Source organism: Anthonomus grandis, chromosome 2 (assembly GCF_022605725.1).
Source record: "Anthonomus grandis grandis chromosome 2, icAntGran1.3, whole genome shotgun sequence".
Taxonomy (NCBI): Eukaryota; Metazoa; Arthropoda; class Insecta; order Coleoptera; family Curculionidae; genus Anthonomus; species Anthonomus grandis.
In genome coordinates this window covers 689,671-705,359 of record NC_065547.1, presented here as the reverse complement: position 1 = coordinate 705,359, position 15,689 = coordinate 689,671, and the positions used below count along the sequence as shown (strand labels likewise).

The 15,689-nt window shown below is 37.0% G+C and overlaps 1 protein-coding gene across 1 annotated transcript; it reads right to left on the bottom strand.

The window, feature by feature from the left end:
- Positions 1-177: 177 nt before the first annotated feature.
- Positions 178-15,475, bottom strand: LOC126749350 (peroxidase). The gene is made up of 8 exons (XM_050459022.1): positions 15,317-15,475; positions 14,893-15,264; positions 14,487-14,710; positions 14,105-14,431; positions 5,181-5,402; positions 4,931-5,128; positions 4,352-4,874; positions 178-581 (listed from the first exon to the last, which is right to left on the bottom strand). Exons 1-8 carry the CDS (start codon positions 15,427-15,429, stop codon positions 197-199), a joined length of 2,364 nt encoding a protein of 787 aa, XP_050314979.1. The 5' UTR covers positions 15,430-15,475; the 3' UTR covers positions 178-196.
- Between the last annotated feature and the right edge of the window lie 214 nt (positions 15,476-15,689).

Here is a 15,689-nt window from a genome sequence, read left to right as displayed (position 1 = left end):
TATATTAATGGGCGCAACGTCACGTGACAATTGTATCAAACCAAGATGGCCGCCGAGAATAAAATACGGGGGAGGTTTGAAAAATATTATTACAAAATATCGTTACGTCATGAAAAATTTATTGAAATTCAAAATTTGGAAACCTTTGGCATTATTTCGATGAAAGTAAGCCCATAGTAGTTTGTGGATTAGTTTATTAATTCATAACAACAACGTTTAAGTTTTGAGTAGAAAGAGCCAAGCGATCCAGACTTTTCTCCCTCCAAGGTTCCCAATCTGGCACGGGAATCTCCGTGCATGGCACCAAGTCGTTCGTCTTGCCTCGGCCCTCCATCACCAGAGGCTGCACGCGTCTTATCTCGTCCGAATTATCGCAAATAATGCGGGCCAAAGAAGTTTTCCGGATCTGTTCCAGTTGGTCCAGGGTGAAACTTTGCGGATTTTCGTACCAAAACCGATCGCCATATTTGAGTCTTTTAAACTGGTCTAAAATTAAACAGGTGAGGGTGGGACCTAAAATGCTTCCTTTTAGGGGTTTTTCACTTAGGGCACCCGTATACAAGTCAATGTCTTCCACGTTCCTAAAAACAAAAATACATTTATAAGACTATATATAGGTCTTTAGATTTTATGTCTTTTTATGATGCAGATATGGCGGTACCCAAAGTGAAAAAAACAGGGTATATGGTGCAGTAGAAGGAATTTGCAACTCTCAAAACTCCAAGGAGGACAGTAGATTTTAGAGCTATTAGCCAAAATAGGCAGTTTTATAATGAAAGGGAAAATATACATATCATATGACAGTGATAAATTTACAGCAGTGAAAAAAAAGGATCATCTTCAAACATAGGCATATAGGATACGATAAGAAAGAGCATAAGAGATGTCTGTTTCCGTAAAATGCGAGAGTACCCAACACAGGCAGCATGATCTAATATTTGGAGAATAAATACAGGGCGTTTCAAAAGATATTCAAAAAAAAATACGAAATTTAAAAAAATCGATTTTATTTTTTTCTCAGTTTATTTCTTATTTGATTTTAAAATAATTTGCACATTTGCGTTTCCACTTTTTTTGTGCTACATGATAGTGTTTTTAGTTTTTTAATACGACCTTTCGTCTTTTGCCAGTCATCATCAACTTTGCTTTTTCTTATAGGCCCTATATTATGCATTTTTAAAATCTTTGCAAAATTTCCTTTTCAATGATGTATCACAAATAATATTTTTTATATTTAAAAACCTGAATTTAAAAAAATAAATAAATTTGTCGGAGTAAGCTACTGTGCCTAAACTGACAAGATGATGACTGATATTTAAACCGTCAATAAATATTACACGTTAGACAGAAATACTAGCAATGCAGTACCGTAGTAGTGCACACACATTACTTCGGAAACACCCTTTTTATTTGAAGTCATTTACCATTTTATTTTAGAAAATTACGTTAAATGCCTGGAAGAGAGAAAATTACGCAAAATTCCTGAAAAATATAAACAAAAAGGTCTGAAATAATATAGAAAATTAATCCAGTTTTCTGGAAAACCTACAGAATTACATTAAGAGTTTGGAAGTCATAAAAAAATCACTCCAAGAAGAACTGATTCGATAAGCCTGGAATAAAACAAAACTTTATTTTAAATGCTTGAAATAATTGAAAAATTACTCCATTAACATGCCAAATTCCCAAAATTAAAAAAAAATCTTAAAAACGCAATAGCTTTAAATGAAATAAAAACGGAAAGAAAGTGTTGCAGGTTTAGGACTTCAAATGGAATTGATTTTGTTTCAGAAGAATTGCCGACCTTTCGGCCTTTATTTAGACCATCTTCAGGGCTAAAAATGACACATTACAATTTAATAAACAAATAAATAAATAAATTAAAACATTTAATAAAAAAACACTATATAAAGCAGACAGTCTTATTTTCTTATGTTACATCAAATTTTAAAGATTATAATTCTACGAAACTCCAGTAGAATCCGAGCTAGACCTAATTGGACGAATAACAGCAGCATTTAAAATCATTCAAAACGAGGATCAAATTTTTAGTGTAGTGCGCTGAAATCATGTGCGGCGTTTAAATCGGTGTATTGAGGTTGGAGGAAGACATTTTGAACAATTGTGATGGTATCATATACAAAAGGTAAAAATAAATGCATCAGATCCTATTTAGGTAATTAATATTTTTTCTAAATTTAAACGCCTCTTAGGGCCATAGTGGCGTAGTGACACATTTCCGGACATGAGTTCCTATACTCAAATGGATTCTACTGTTGCACTGAACAACCCCTGGAAGTTTGATCCCATAGTTCTGAAATACCCTTTATTGCAAATACCTGATTTGGAAAAATTACTTCAAAATCTTGAAATAAAACAAAATTTTATTACAAATGCCTGGTATTATATAAAAATACTCTAAAAGTTTGGAAACTGTTAAAAGTTATTTCAAAAATTCTGAAATTAAAAATCGAAAATCAAAACCCATTTTAAAACATTAAAATTACGAGAAAAGTGATTTGAAATACCTGGAAGACGTAATAAATGATTCCAAAGCCCTGGAATGAAACAAAATTTTATTCCAAATACGTCGAATAATATAAAAATATCAAAAAAATCTGGAAAATTTTAAAAATTATGTTTTAAAAATTTCAAAAATTCTGTAATTCAAAATTGAAAACCAAGACTGATTGATTGACCCAAAGTCCTGGAATAAAACACGATTTTATTCAAATTCCTGGAATATCATAAAAATAATAAAAATATCTGGAAAATGTTAAAACTTTGTTAAATCCAAAAATTCTAGAATTAAAAATTGAAAACAAAAACTATTTTAAGACATTAAAATTAAAAGATAAATTATTTAAAATATTTGAAAGGCGTGGAAAATGACCCTAGGGGAATAAAATATAATCGGTATTTGGACTAAATTATAATTTCATTCCAAATGCCAATATCAGAAATGGAATCTAAATTTCAAAATTTCTAGAATTAAAACTTATCCTAAATCATTAAAATTAAAAGAAAACATATTCGATTTATTTAAATTAAGAGAAAAGTGATTTGAAATACCTGGAAGACGGGAAAAATGATTCCAAAGTCCTGGAATGAAACAAGATTTTATTCCAAATGTGTCGAATATTATAAAAATGCCAAAAAATTCTGGAATTAAAAATTGAAAACAAAATTTATTTTTAAACATTAAAAATAAAAGATAAATTATTTAAAATACTTGAAAGGCGTGGAAAATTACCCTAAACACTAGGAATAAAATATAATTGATATTTAGACTAAATTATAATTTTATTCCAAATGCCAATGTGACAAATTGCATATTGTAAGGATGTTCGAAAAATCTAAGTTTGAAACTTTCTAGAATTAAAAATTGGAAACAAGAACTTTTCCTATAACATTAAAATTAAAAGAAATCTTATTTGAAACAAAATGCGTTTATTTCCGTTAAAAATGCCACAGTTTGTAAATGTAGGTACTTTTATCGGCCCATATTACATTTATAATAAAGTTTAATCATATCATGTTTTTTCTTCATTTTCTTTTACTTCATTAATTGCTTAAACTATTAAGTCAGTTTATACTAGAATACTAAAAAAATACACAAATATTTAAAATATAGTGATATATATGACAATTTATATATTGTCTTGTCAGTTTATCACAGCGTATCATATATATGATATTGTCACTAAGTGAAGGCCATTGGAAAAACAAAAAAAAAAGTACTTTTTGAATCGTCCTGGTCATCAAAAAAACTGGCCTACATTAGCTACGTTTACAACGCGCGGATCTATTACGTCCATGGATCAAATAATGATAGACTATTTTTATTTAGTACAGCCCTGTTTACAAGGATTGATTATGAGGGTTCAATTAGTGCAGGATTATCTCTAGGATCGAAATGTCAGTTGAAGTGAGTTTAGACAAAGAATTATAGGACATAACCTCTAAATGTTTAAAATTGTTATTGTTTCAAGATAATAAAAATAAACTAATAATTTCTTTTTCAGGGCTTAAGCTTGTCCTCTTTATTTTCTTCTTTATTTTTGTGCACAAAAATAAAAACCTTTTAAGGTAACATCCAATAAAATGTCAAACTTGTCATTTTGGTACTTCAAAATAGGTCCTAGGTGTTTACACCGAAAAAAATTGAATTTAATCTACCATGTTTGGGAAGCATCAAATTTTAGTACGCTGCCGTTTACACCGAAAAAATAGTCCTCATGACGTCATTTGGTCCAATTATTAAATATTTGGTACCCCCTTGTACGTCACGAGACAAATTAACATGCCTTTCAAGAAGATTAATGTACCGAGGGATGTCAACAAGTTTTACCTGTAAACAGCTCGAATGTTTTCCAAAGAATGTTTATCCAACAAACGATCCAAATCCTTAAAATCCTCAGTACCGCCCAATCCACAATGCTTCTTCCACACAGTATAACCGGCCAAACCGTGATCCCGCCCCCTCTGGATATTCAAGGTGACCAAATCCAGACCGCAGGTTTTCGTCGGATGAATTAAATCCCCACTGCGTTCGAACAAGTGGGATTTCAACTCGTCGGAGAAATAGGGATCGGAGGCTTCGATGCTGGTGTTTATGGCGCCCCTGAGGGCCCCGTCCAGGTCCCCCTTGTCGAACAATTTGAACGGATTGAAGAGCATTCGGTGCATCTGGACGTACTCCGGACTGGAGGTGTCGTTCGCGATGTTTTTTATTAATCCAGGAATGATCGTGTGGGCGAAACGGAAGGCCGCACTGGCGAATTCGTTGGCAACGCTTGGATCCACACTATCGTTGTATTGCGTGAAGTGTTTCGAGGTTGGAAGTAAGTCATGCTTTTTCAAAAGGGGCTTACCTAAATCAGAATTTTATTAATTTTTTACGAGTTAGATCTTCTTGGGGGGGGCTTACCTAATAATATCGGTAAAAACTCTTGATAAGTGATGTGTTGCATTTGAGCCCCCAGAATTCTTCTGGATTCCTGAAAGATACGCTCGTCGTCCCAGTGCGGGTTTAGTTTCGACAGATTTTTCGCTAATAAGTTATGCTGTCTTGCCCATATTAAGTGCATACTAGTGAGGTGAAGGTTTTCGTTCGCTCTAGGATCACCTGTATATAAAAAATTTTACATCTTAACTCTTAGGCCTTATCCTGAGTCTACCTGAGGTAAAACAATATCGTCCCTTTTCCCTCTGCTCTTCCCTGTTACAACCATCATTCATATCCTCAGAAACGGGAAGCAGAGTCCTGTTATCGGGAGTCTGAAACATCTTCAACATTCCCTGCTTCATTGTCCTTAAAGATTTCGCTTGTTTCTCGTCATTTCCGTACACCACCGAGCCATCAATGAATGCTGAAACTTGGTTCATTTGTTCCCTAGGACCTATTCATAAGAGTAAAAATAAACCACAAGATTGTTTATGATGCGTTCAAGTAACAGTGATATTTCATACAGTTAAAACAACTTATTGTTATAAATAAATAGGCATTTTTAGCGACAAGAAAACGATTGATGGAATGACTCTGAAATCAATAATTCTAAATCAACAACAATTTAGCCTCTAGAAATCAAGCTATTCAATTGCCAATAAGAGACAAAAAATATTTTATATCTTCCAGGCACTCAAAGGCAGTGAGAAAATATCAATATCTTAATTTTTGGTGTGTGGATTTTAATAATTTTTTCAGTAGTTTGTTGAAAAGCATTTGAAGTATCATAGAAATCAATAATTACAACATTTTAGCGACTTGAAATCAAGGTATTCAGTTGCCAATAAGAGTAAAATTATTTTGTCTCTTCCAGGCACTCCAGTGAGGAAAAACTCAATATCTTGATTTTTAGTCTATGGATTTTAATATTTTTTTCAGTCGTTGCTTGACAACCCTTTGGAGTATTCTAAAAATGGGTGGTCCGAGAAGTATCCGGCCTGACCTAGAGATATCGGTAGTAGTTTGAAACATATCAGTGTATTAGAAAGTATACAATCTATAAAGCATATGTTTCAAATTTGAAGACACCACGTTGTTTAGTATTTGTTTGGCAGCCATCAATCAAAACGTTCACTGTTTTCAGTGAATTTGTGAAAATGGAGAAAATTGGTCATCGTTATGTGATACATACAATACTTTTATTTGAAAGGCATCAGCTCAACCAATATAAAAGTTGAACTGGATTCTACTTGAATTATTACTTAGTTACCTTTCGGTATGAAGTAGTGAAAATCCTTTGTGGCTGTAAATAGCCACCCACCATGCTATCGAAAACACCGCCAAGGCAACCCACCAACCTCCGCCTGAAGCGTGACCAGTTCCAGCGAAAGAACGCTGTCACCGTTCACGCCTCCCTAAAAATTAGCGAGGAAAGAGGGCCTGTTTCTTTTCTTTTTTCTTTATTTCATCTTTTCATTTAGATTTACAATTTTTAGTTTTGCATATTGCTCACAATAATTCTTATTTACTAGTTTACTAATGTTCCATTTATAATAATGGTTTTAAAGTTTGATTTATTAACACTATAGAACTTATTTCTACTTACACTTGTTGTCTTGTCTAAGTTGTATTCTTAGGTCACCGTAGTTCTCTGTTATCGTTTGTCTCGTTTGTATACTTAGATCGTTTTGGCAGGTATACATTATATGTTCACTAGTTTCTACTGCGTTAACATCGCAATCGCAGTGACCCTCTGTATCTTTTAGTTTGAATCTAGCCAGATATCCTTTGAAGTTTCCGTGTCCAGTTACTAATTGTGTGGCTTTGCTGGACAGGCTAATCTGTTCGTAACCTATTGTCTTGCATAGATTGTACGTTGTTCTTCCTTTGTCAGTATTGTTCCAATATGTTTGCCAAGACGTTATTATTTGATTAGATCTTTGTGTCCGTCTTTCCTCTCGGGTTTTGTAGTTGTACTGCTCGTACGGGTCATTTATAATATTTCTTGCCGCGTATCTTCTTGCTATGTTATGCGCTTCTTTTATTTTCTGGTTTGTTCTTCTTGACCATTTTATTTGTGCATACCTGCCGTCTTTTCTTAGTTCCAGTATTTGTTTCACTAAGTGTGCGGTGAGTTTGTCTCTTGGTCTGTTATTTAGGTTTGTCTCTGTCGCACTTTTGCAGTCCGTGTGTATTATAATGTGTTGCCCTTGCTGTTTTCCCATCGTTATGCCTTTTAGTATTGCCAGCATTTCTGCCTTTTTACTATTATTCGTTTTTGTCAGCGTTACCCCGGTTTCACTGACTCTGTGCCCATTTCGGTACACTACCAGGCCCAGACCGCTGTTTCTTTGTCCGTTACAGGCATCCACCCATATTTCTACACTGTCCGTAGGTACTTGTACGTCCACTAAACTTGGGTGTGGTCTGTCTGTCGTTCGCGTCTGTATTTTCAGTATGTCTTCTTTATGTTGTGTGTAAGTGTTTTGTCTTTGTCTTACCTCGATCCAAGCTGGAGGAATCCCCGCTATAGCTTGGATCGCTGCATGAAGGTCGGGGCACACATATCCGTACCGAGGACGCACCGTGCCCGCAGCGCAGCTCGGCCGTGTCTCTGTTGTCAACAACACTATAGTAATCATATGGCGAAGTCTTAACATCAGCGCACCGTGCCCGAGCATGTAGCACGCACCGCATCCGTGACGAGTGGGAATAGTTTTGTTTAATTTTCAACGATGACGGTGCGTTGTACGGTCTTGAACGAGCAATAAAATTTAGCTATTCAAAATGGAAATTGAAAGGTTAATAGAGGAAATAAGGAAGTTTCCATCACTGTATGATCAAATAGTTCATCAGAAATAGTGCATATTGCGTTGCGTTGCGTTGCGTTGCATAGAGTTTTTAATTAAGTAAGAAAAAGGCAAATACTATTTGCCTCTACTAAATTAGTGCCTCTAATAAACAATGTAATGCATATTTAAACTTCTTTTAAGAGTGCATAAAAACTCGGCTATTTTGGGTGGAGGCTTCAATTTATATGATTATAAAAATATTAATTAACTGCTATACGAAAATGGAACAAAATATGTATAGTTTTTAAAGCTTCCTGCTTTGGGAACCGCCGCTTATGGAACGCAGATATGGCACTAAATGATCCTTAAAAACTCTTGTACGCAAATAGTACGTACGGAAATGGCACGACACCAAAACAACACCACATACCGACAAACACAATTTAAAATTCTTACATTAATCAAAATTAAAAAGTTTACATGTTAAATACTAAAATTTAAAAGTTGATATTGGAAAGATTGACCTTTTTGGCTTTTATCTTTTATTTTATAATGTAAATAACTTACCTCAAACACACCGCTAGCCTTTCTTTTGGTGTTATTGATAACCTCCAAAAGGTATCTTTCCTCATCAATTTTTTTCCAGCTTTTTCAGTAGCTTATGAAACGTAGATTGTGTCATTCTAAAGTACTGATAGAATTTTGTCTCGTCATCCATTAGATGAGGAAATAGTGTGCTGAATTCTCCTTCTGTAGTTCTTGCTTTCCAAGGTACTTTGCTCAAGTTTTTCTTTTCATTTCTGACTTTGTTTTCTTCCTCTTCATACAATGCAATAGCTAGCGTTGCTAATTCACTATTACCAAATTTCGATAACATTTTTCTTTGAAATAAATTTAATGTACCAACCCAATTAAGTTTCGATCCAAACTGAATAGTTTGAAGTGCGTCGTGACCGTCCAATGCGATGCGGGATGCGGCTGTGTGTCGGAGACGTGTGTTTTGGGAAATAACGCACCGAGACACGGCCGAGCTACGCTGCGGGTACGGTGCGGTCTCGGTACGGATATGTGTGCCCCGACCTTTAGACGTTGTTTTGTACGCTCCGCCGCACAGCAGCAGAATTGGGCGTGTTGCGGCGTCTAGGTGACGCCTCCCCAGCACCGTATCTGCCCTGTGCCCCCACATTTCGGAGGCGTACAGAATCGCCGGCATTATCACTTTTAGGGAAATGTCTCTCACGATCTCTTTCTTGCAGCCGTATTTTTGTGTGATTTGTCCCGTGAGTCTCATACTGATTCTATATTGATCTTTGTTCTTACTGTTTTTATATGCTCGTAAAAGTTCAGCCGTCTGTTTACGGTTAGCCCCAAGTATTTAATGTATTCTTTGTGCTCGAGTCTGTCGTTCTGTATCCGTATTGTTGGTTCGCGTATGTTGTTTCGTATAGGGATGAACATTGTTTCTGTATTTTGTCCATTGTATGTCAGGTTTGCGTGAGTCTCCCATTTTTTGCAGGCGTCCCAGATAGGCGTCTCAGATAACCTTCCACTTTCTTTCGATCGTTTTTACTGATTTGCCAGTTATGACAATCAGTTGGTCATCCGCGTACGCCTGCGAGTAAGCCAGTTTGTCTGTTCGTATTATGTCTACGTCCTGTTCTTTGGACTGGTCGGTCCTGTATCGGATTTCCGCTTGTTCCGCTTGAAGTCCTCGCACAGCCTCTGTAGGTCCCCGCAGACCCCAGCTTTTTCTAGTTCTAGGCTGACGTTAGGCTTCCATGCGCTGTTAAATGCATTACTGAGGTCCAGGGCGACCACCAGTTGATGTGCTTTGTCTTCCTTGTTCTTTTTTATTTCTGTCATTAGTCTGTCTAGTGCATTTATCGTTCCGATTCCTTCCCTGAAACCGAACTGTCTGTCACTAAGTGCGTTATTGTATTCCAAGTGTGCTTGTAACCTTTTATTAATTGTCCTGTCTAAAAGTTTTCCCAGCAGCGGCAGTAGACTTATGGGTCGGGCGCCCCCGTCCTTTTTCGGGAGCCAGCACACCCTAGCTATTTTCCAGCATTTTGGGAAAACGTTGTTATTTAGGCATCCGTTAAAGATTTTTATTATGGCTTCCTTTAGCTCTTCCCACATGTGCCTTACTGCCTCACTGGGAATTTTATCGTCTCCTGTCGCTTTGTTCGGTTTCATGTCTCTCAGTGCATTGTAGATTTCTTGTTCCCCTATTTCTCTTTCTTGTCTGTCTTTGTATGTTTTTTGTCTATTTCTAATGTCTGTTTGTTCTTGGGAGTCCGTCTGTGGCGTATCTGTAGGGAAGTATTTATTTATTAAATAAGCATGTGTTTCTTCCTCAGTTTTTGTATACGTCCCGTCGTCTTTCTTTATATTCGTCGTTGGCTCCTTTTTCGTTCTTTTAAGGAACTTCCAGACTCGGTCCCAGGGATTATTTTCGGTCATGTCGGTCACCTGGTCTCGTATTGATTTAAGTTTGGCCAGTTTTATGTCCTGTTTATATTTGTTTCTTTCCCTTACGTATTGCTCTTTTATGTTATTATTGTTGCTGTTTCTACGCGTTCTTTGTACCAACGTCCGTAAGTGTCTTAGATTTATTCTCTGTCTACTTAACTCGTCTGTCCACCATGCTTGTTGCTCGTGAGTCAGAAGTCTTGTCTTTATTTGTTTACATGCCCTTTGTACTGTTTTTTGCAGGATCTCCGCCTTTTGTTCTGTCTGTTCTTTCCCTATGCAAGTCCCGTGTTTCAGTCCCCTAGTACATCCCATTCTGTTATGTCTATTCCTTTTGACATTGTGATGTCTATATAGCTTTCCCCTCTGTTGTTTGAGAAGGTCGGTCCCTTGTATTTATCGTTCACAATGTCATATCTATTTTCTACTGTCCAGTCTAGTAATTTTGTTCCTCTTTCGTCTGTCTTGTTTCCCCCCAAGCTTCGTTATGTGCGTTTATGTCTCCAGCAATTACGTGATGGTTTTTTATTTCGTTTATCATTTCTGTGCAGGTGTCCAGCTTTGTATTTTCTCTACCACTTGGTTCGTCATAAACGTTTGTAATCGTAACCGTCTTGCCTGTTCTGTCGGTTAGTTGTATTGTTGTTTTGTTTTTGTCGGTATATTCTTTCCTTGTTGTCGCTTGCAGTTTTTTGTATACCCAAGTTTCCGTCTTTGTGACTCCTTCTTGTGTATGTCTTGTATATCCTTGTAGGTGAAACTTTTTATATGGTTCTTGTATCATGATTATGTCCGGTTTGTATTGTGTTGCTTTTTCCTGTATTAGGAAAGAAGCTTCCCGTCCTCTGTCTACGTTGATCTGTAGTATTTTTAGAGCCATTATTGCTCCATAGTCCTCGTTTCCGTATCTGATTGTCCGTAGTCTATTAGATTTCGGCACCTCTCTTTGTATTGTCTGTATACTGGGCAACCTCTGTCTCTTACTGTGTGTCTTTTGTTACTCCTCTTTGTTTGCAGTTTTTGCAGTCGTGCGTGTTTCTACATTCGTTTGGCGTATGTCCCTGCCTGTCGCATTTGAAACAGCGTATCTGGTTGTCTGGTAGTTAACACTTTTTCGCTGTATGGCCGAAGTTATGGCATTTAAAACATAGGGCAACACTTATTATTGTACAATAAGACACATACTAAGGACAGGACGAATAGTACTGGACTTTAAATCTTATTTTGTAAAAGAAGACATAAGTATTGCCCTATGTTTTAAATGCCATAACTTCGTATGGTTGTATGTTATCTGTTTCTATTATCAGATTTTCTTTGCTAGTGCGCAGACATTGTTTTTTGGCCACTAGCTTCCAGGTTTCAATTTTGCCTGGGAATTTATTATCCAATTCATGATTATCTTCTTTTAGTATGTTTATAATCTCTTGGTCGGTATAGCCTCTTTTTTCAACCCCAGTAATTTTTATTTTAGGTCTTCTCATTTCGCCTTTCGCTGTTTGTACTTTGTCTTTATTTACTTCCAATTTATTCTTTATTCTCTCTTCCGCTTCCTGATCTTTTAGGATTACTTTTAGCCTGCCAGCTTTCAGAGGGATTATATCTCTATTATTCCTGCTCTGTCTTCTTTGAATATTTCTTTAAATAATTTGGTTGTTTCTTTAGTTTCCTCTGTTCCTTCTTTCTTTATTATTAACTGAGGTCTATTTATGTCCCTTGTTTTCTTTTTTGGGCTTTCCCATTTCTTTATTTCAGTTCTTGGTCTTGGCTTTCTTTCTATCTTAGTTATGTCTGCGTAAGTTTTTATTTTCTTTTCATTTTCGTTTCCTTTTTCTAAGCGCTCTTTTTGCTTTCTTTTATTCTGGACCGTTCTCCATTCTTGCTCTCCATTGTTCTCACTCTCACTGATATTATTGCTTTCCCTTTCATCTATTTCAGATTCTATGTAGACTGTCTGAGTATAAGTTTGTGTGTTATGCGTTTGTCTAGTTGCACTCGTTCCAGGTTTCCCTATCTTTTTTGGTGGTTTGTTAGGTTCCCCTAGTTTCTTTTTTGTCGGTCTAGTTTTCGTCAGCGATAGTTTAGGTACCTCTACTTCTTCTTTTTGTGCTACTAGTTTCTCTGTTCCTTTCCGTACGTGTGTGTCAACCCCTAGTTTTTCCCTTGATATTTGGTTTTTTATGTCTTTGATCATTTTATTTTGTGCCTCTATCTTTTCTTCTAGTCTTTTAATTTGTACGTTCTGTCCCGCGTTACATGTAATTTTAATAATAATGTCTGTGATTTTCTCTATTTCGGTCCGTACTATGGTCTGTTCGTCTCTGTTAAATTGTATTTTACCACCTTTGTATCTAGTTGTGGCTTGTATGATGTTATTCTTTGAGTTTATAACTTCATTTATTAGGTCAGCGTTTCCAGCACTTTCTACATTTTTATTTGTGTCTCTCGGATTGTACTCGGCATTGGACTGACTTGTTTCAGTCTCCGTTCCGCTGCCCTCGTCCGTTGTCGTGGTTTGAGTATTATTAATACTAGTATTGCGGCCTGGATTGGTGTTGCTTGTTCGACCTCGGGTAGCGGTTTCGCCTCCCCTTATCGTTTCATTAAGCGTCTCTTTGTACGCTTCTTCATACTCTGGTTCATCCGAGTCATGCCACCTTGTTGTTGGTGGATTTCTATCTGGCGTCAAGTAGATTTCGTCTTCATCCGTCGTGTCGATTACGTTTGTAAACAGGTTCTTTTCCAATTGTTTAAGGAAAACCTTTTGTGTCCCAATCAGCGCATGGGCCTGTTCCATCGCTGTTGGTGTTATTGTTGGCGACCTGAACTGGATTCTACTCTGGGTGAGTCTGCTCCTTCGTTAACAACAGTAAAATATTGGGTAGCAGAGTTTAAACGAGGCCGTACGAGCTGCCAAGACGAGCATCGCAGTGGTCGGCCAAATGAGCTGACGACTCCAGAAATTTTAAAGAAAATTCACAAAGTGGTACTGGATGATCGTCGACTGAAAGTTCGCGAGCTAGCGGACATAGTAGGCATTTCTAATTAACTAAAAATTTTGACATGAGGATGCTGTGTGCAAGATGGGTGCCGCGTTTGCTCACACTCGAGCAAAAACAGTGTCGTGAAGATGTTTCAATTGTGAGTGTTTAGCGAAATTTAATAGCAACAGAGCAGAATTTTCGCGACGTTTTATAACCATGGATGAAAGATGGGTCCATCACTTCACACCTGCGACAAAAGAATAATCAAAACAATGGACTCAAAAGAGAGAACCAGCTCCAAAGAAGGCGAAACCCGTTGCGCGAGGGATAATTTTCATTGCCTATCTTGAAAAAGGTAAAACTATCAACGGCGAGTATTATGCGAACTTATTGCAACGTTTGAGCGAAAAAATCAAGCAAAAATGGCCGCATTTGGTTAAGAAGAAAGTGTTGTTTCATCAAGATAATGCACCAGCTCACAAATCCGTTATTGCAATGGCCGAAATTAACGAATTAAAGTTTGAATTGCTACCTCATGCACCCTATTCGCCAGATTTAGCCCCTCAGATTATTTTCTGTTCCAAACTTAAAAAACTGGCTCAGTGGTCAAAGATTTTCCAACGATGAAGAAGTGAAGTCTGCGATTAATGGCTATTTCGAGGCGCAAGACAGTTCCTATTATAAAAAGGGTATCGAACTTATAAAACATCGCTGGGAAAAGTGTATAGAGCTAAAAGAAGATTATGTTGAAAAATAAATAAATTTTTTTCCAAAATTTTCGTGTTTTCTTTCTTGGGTCGGGTACTTCTGAGACCACCCTCGTATGTTAAGAAATTTAAAAAAAAGGGATAGTGGCTTTTTGGTTTAATCTAGTGCTATCAAAATTACTACTACTACGAGGTCCAAATTACCTAAACAGCACTTGGGAGAAGGAGCCGACCTGACAAACTCCAAACAACTAACGTTGTACTTGGCAAAAGGATCGGAGCGATCCAGAAAAACTGGAAAACAATCGGGTGACTGTATGCCTTCCGATTGACAACAGGCGATGCTGCTGCCATTTTCTTTTTGACTCAAAGCGGTTCCCGTGACGTCATGATCCAAAAATTGACCCCATACCGCCAACATCACGGAAAACTTCGAGTCATCCCGGAAGTAGGATCTATGGACCTCCAGACTTACCGTTCGGGCTGAGGGTAGGGGATCGCCTGTCTTCGAGACCCTGGGCTTGTTTACACCTGAAGAAAACGTTATTCCAATAGGCGATTGTAGGGAATTAATGGTGCCACTTACCATCCGCATAATCTGGAGCGATGGCTCTCCTGAAAGGTCTATAAGCCACCCCATAGACGGCGGGGCGTTTTAGGTTGTTGCAAGTGCCATTGTACGACCTGTATTTGTATAAAGTATTGCACCTTAAGGTGCCAATAGTGCACATTTCGATTAGAAATTCGCTTGTGTCGTTTGTGAGGCATATTTTGTTTGTTAGGCATACTTGGTGGGAAATGTTAGGAAATCTACAAATTTTAGAACAGTTGAGGTTCAGAGTTATAATACTGTTAATTTGTCATCTGTTGCTTTTGGGCTTTTCATAAGAAATATCAAGATTTTGCCTATTTTTTCTAAAAAAAGTAACAGATTGACTGTATGTACTATTATAACAAATTAAAATTTTACATAAAAGAATTAATGTACATACTTTGAATAGAAAAACTGGGTGGCCCCATCCAAATAATAACCGTGTCGAGAAACATTTCTCGCCTTAGCACTGGTACCCAACACCCTCTGGTGTCTATAACTAGGACTATCCACATCCAAAGAGGGCGTAATAGTCTCGATAGCATCCTTCTCCCTTAGCAATATCTTTCCCTGGTTTATCGCTTGCTCCAGAACGTCACCTGATTGGTTACAAATGGATTTTATCTGTTTCTGATCCTCGAGCGGAAAAAGGTTCTGGTCATAAAGTACCATGAAACTAACGGTTTCCGAACTGTTATTTATGGGTTCCTCAGTGATAGGCTGGTTAATTGAGTAGGCCATTGCGATTATTAAGGCGGTTATCAGCCCAATTCTAAAGAATTAACCTTCTAATCCTTATTTCTGGATCCAACAAGGGTACTTACATGAAAATGGAACACACACAACATTGAAACTGTTGCACCCGTCGTTTTCTTATCGATGTATAAACGTATTGGGGTGGTTCTTCTAATAAATTGGTGGTTTCACTTGCGGCCATTTTACGGAATAAAGAATGATCGTGAGAAGGTAAAGTGATACTGGCGTGGAAGCCAATGAAGCCGAAGGAAACCTTATATGTGGCAGTAATAGTAAACCCTAAAGATATTCGAGCCGATGTGTTATTATGGAATTCTCATGTTTGATAGAAATTTTATTGGTTATATAGGGTGTTTTGTTGTTGGATAACGATAGCCGAATGAGTACCGATATTTAGGAATACTGTTGATGGAAGTAAAAATTTACTTAGTTTGGGAAAAA

Bases quoted from the DNA above. Each gene is read 5' to 3' on its own strand.
- LOC126749350 (XM_050459022.1), bottom strand. From the start codon at position 15,429: ATGGCCGCAAGTGAAACCACCAATTTATTAGAAGAACCACCCCAATAC. The intron at 5,403-14,104 runs GTAATTTGGACC...TCTTATGAATAG, and splicing joins TTCTCCCAAGTGCTGTTTAG to GTCCTAGGGAACAAATGAAC. The intron at 582-4,351 runs GTAAAACTTGTT...TTTTGTTTTTAG, and splicing joins AACATTCGAGCTGTTTACAG to GAACGTGGAAGACATTGACT.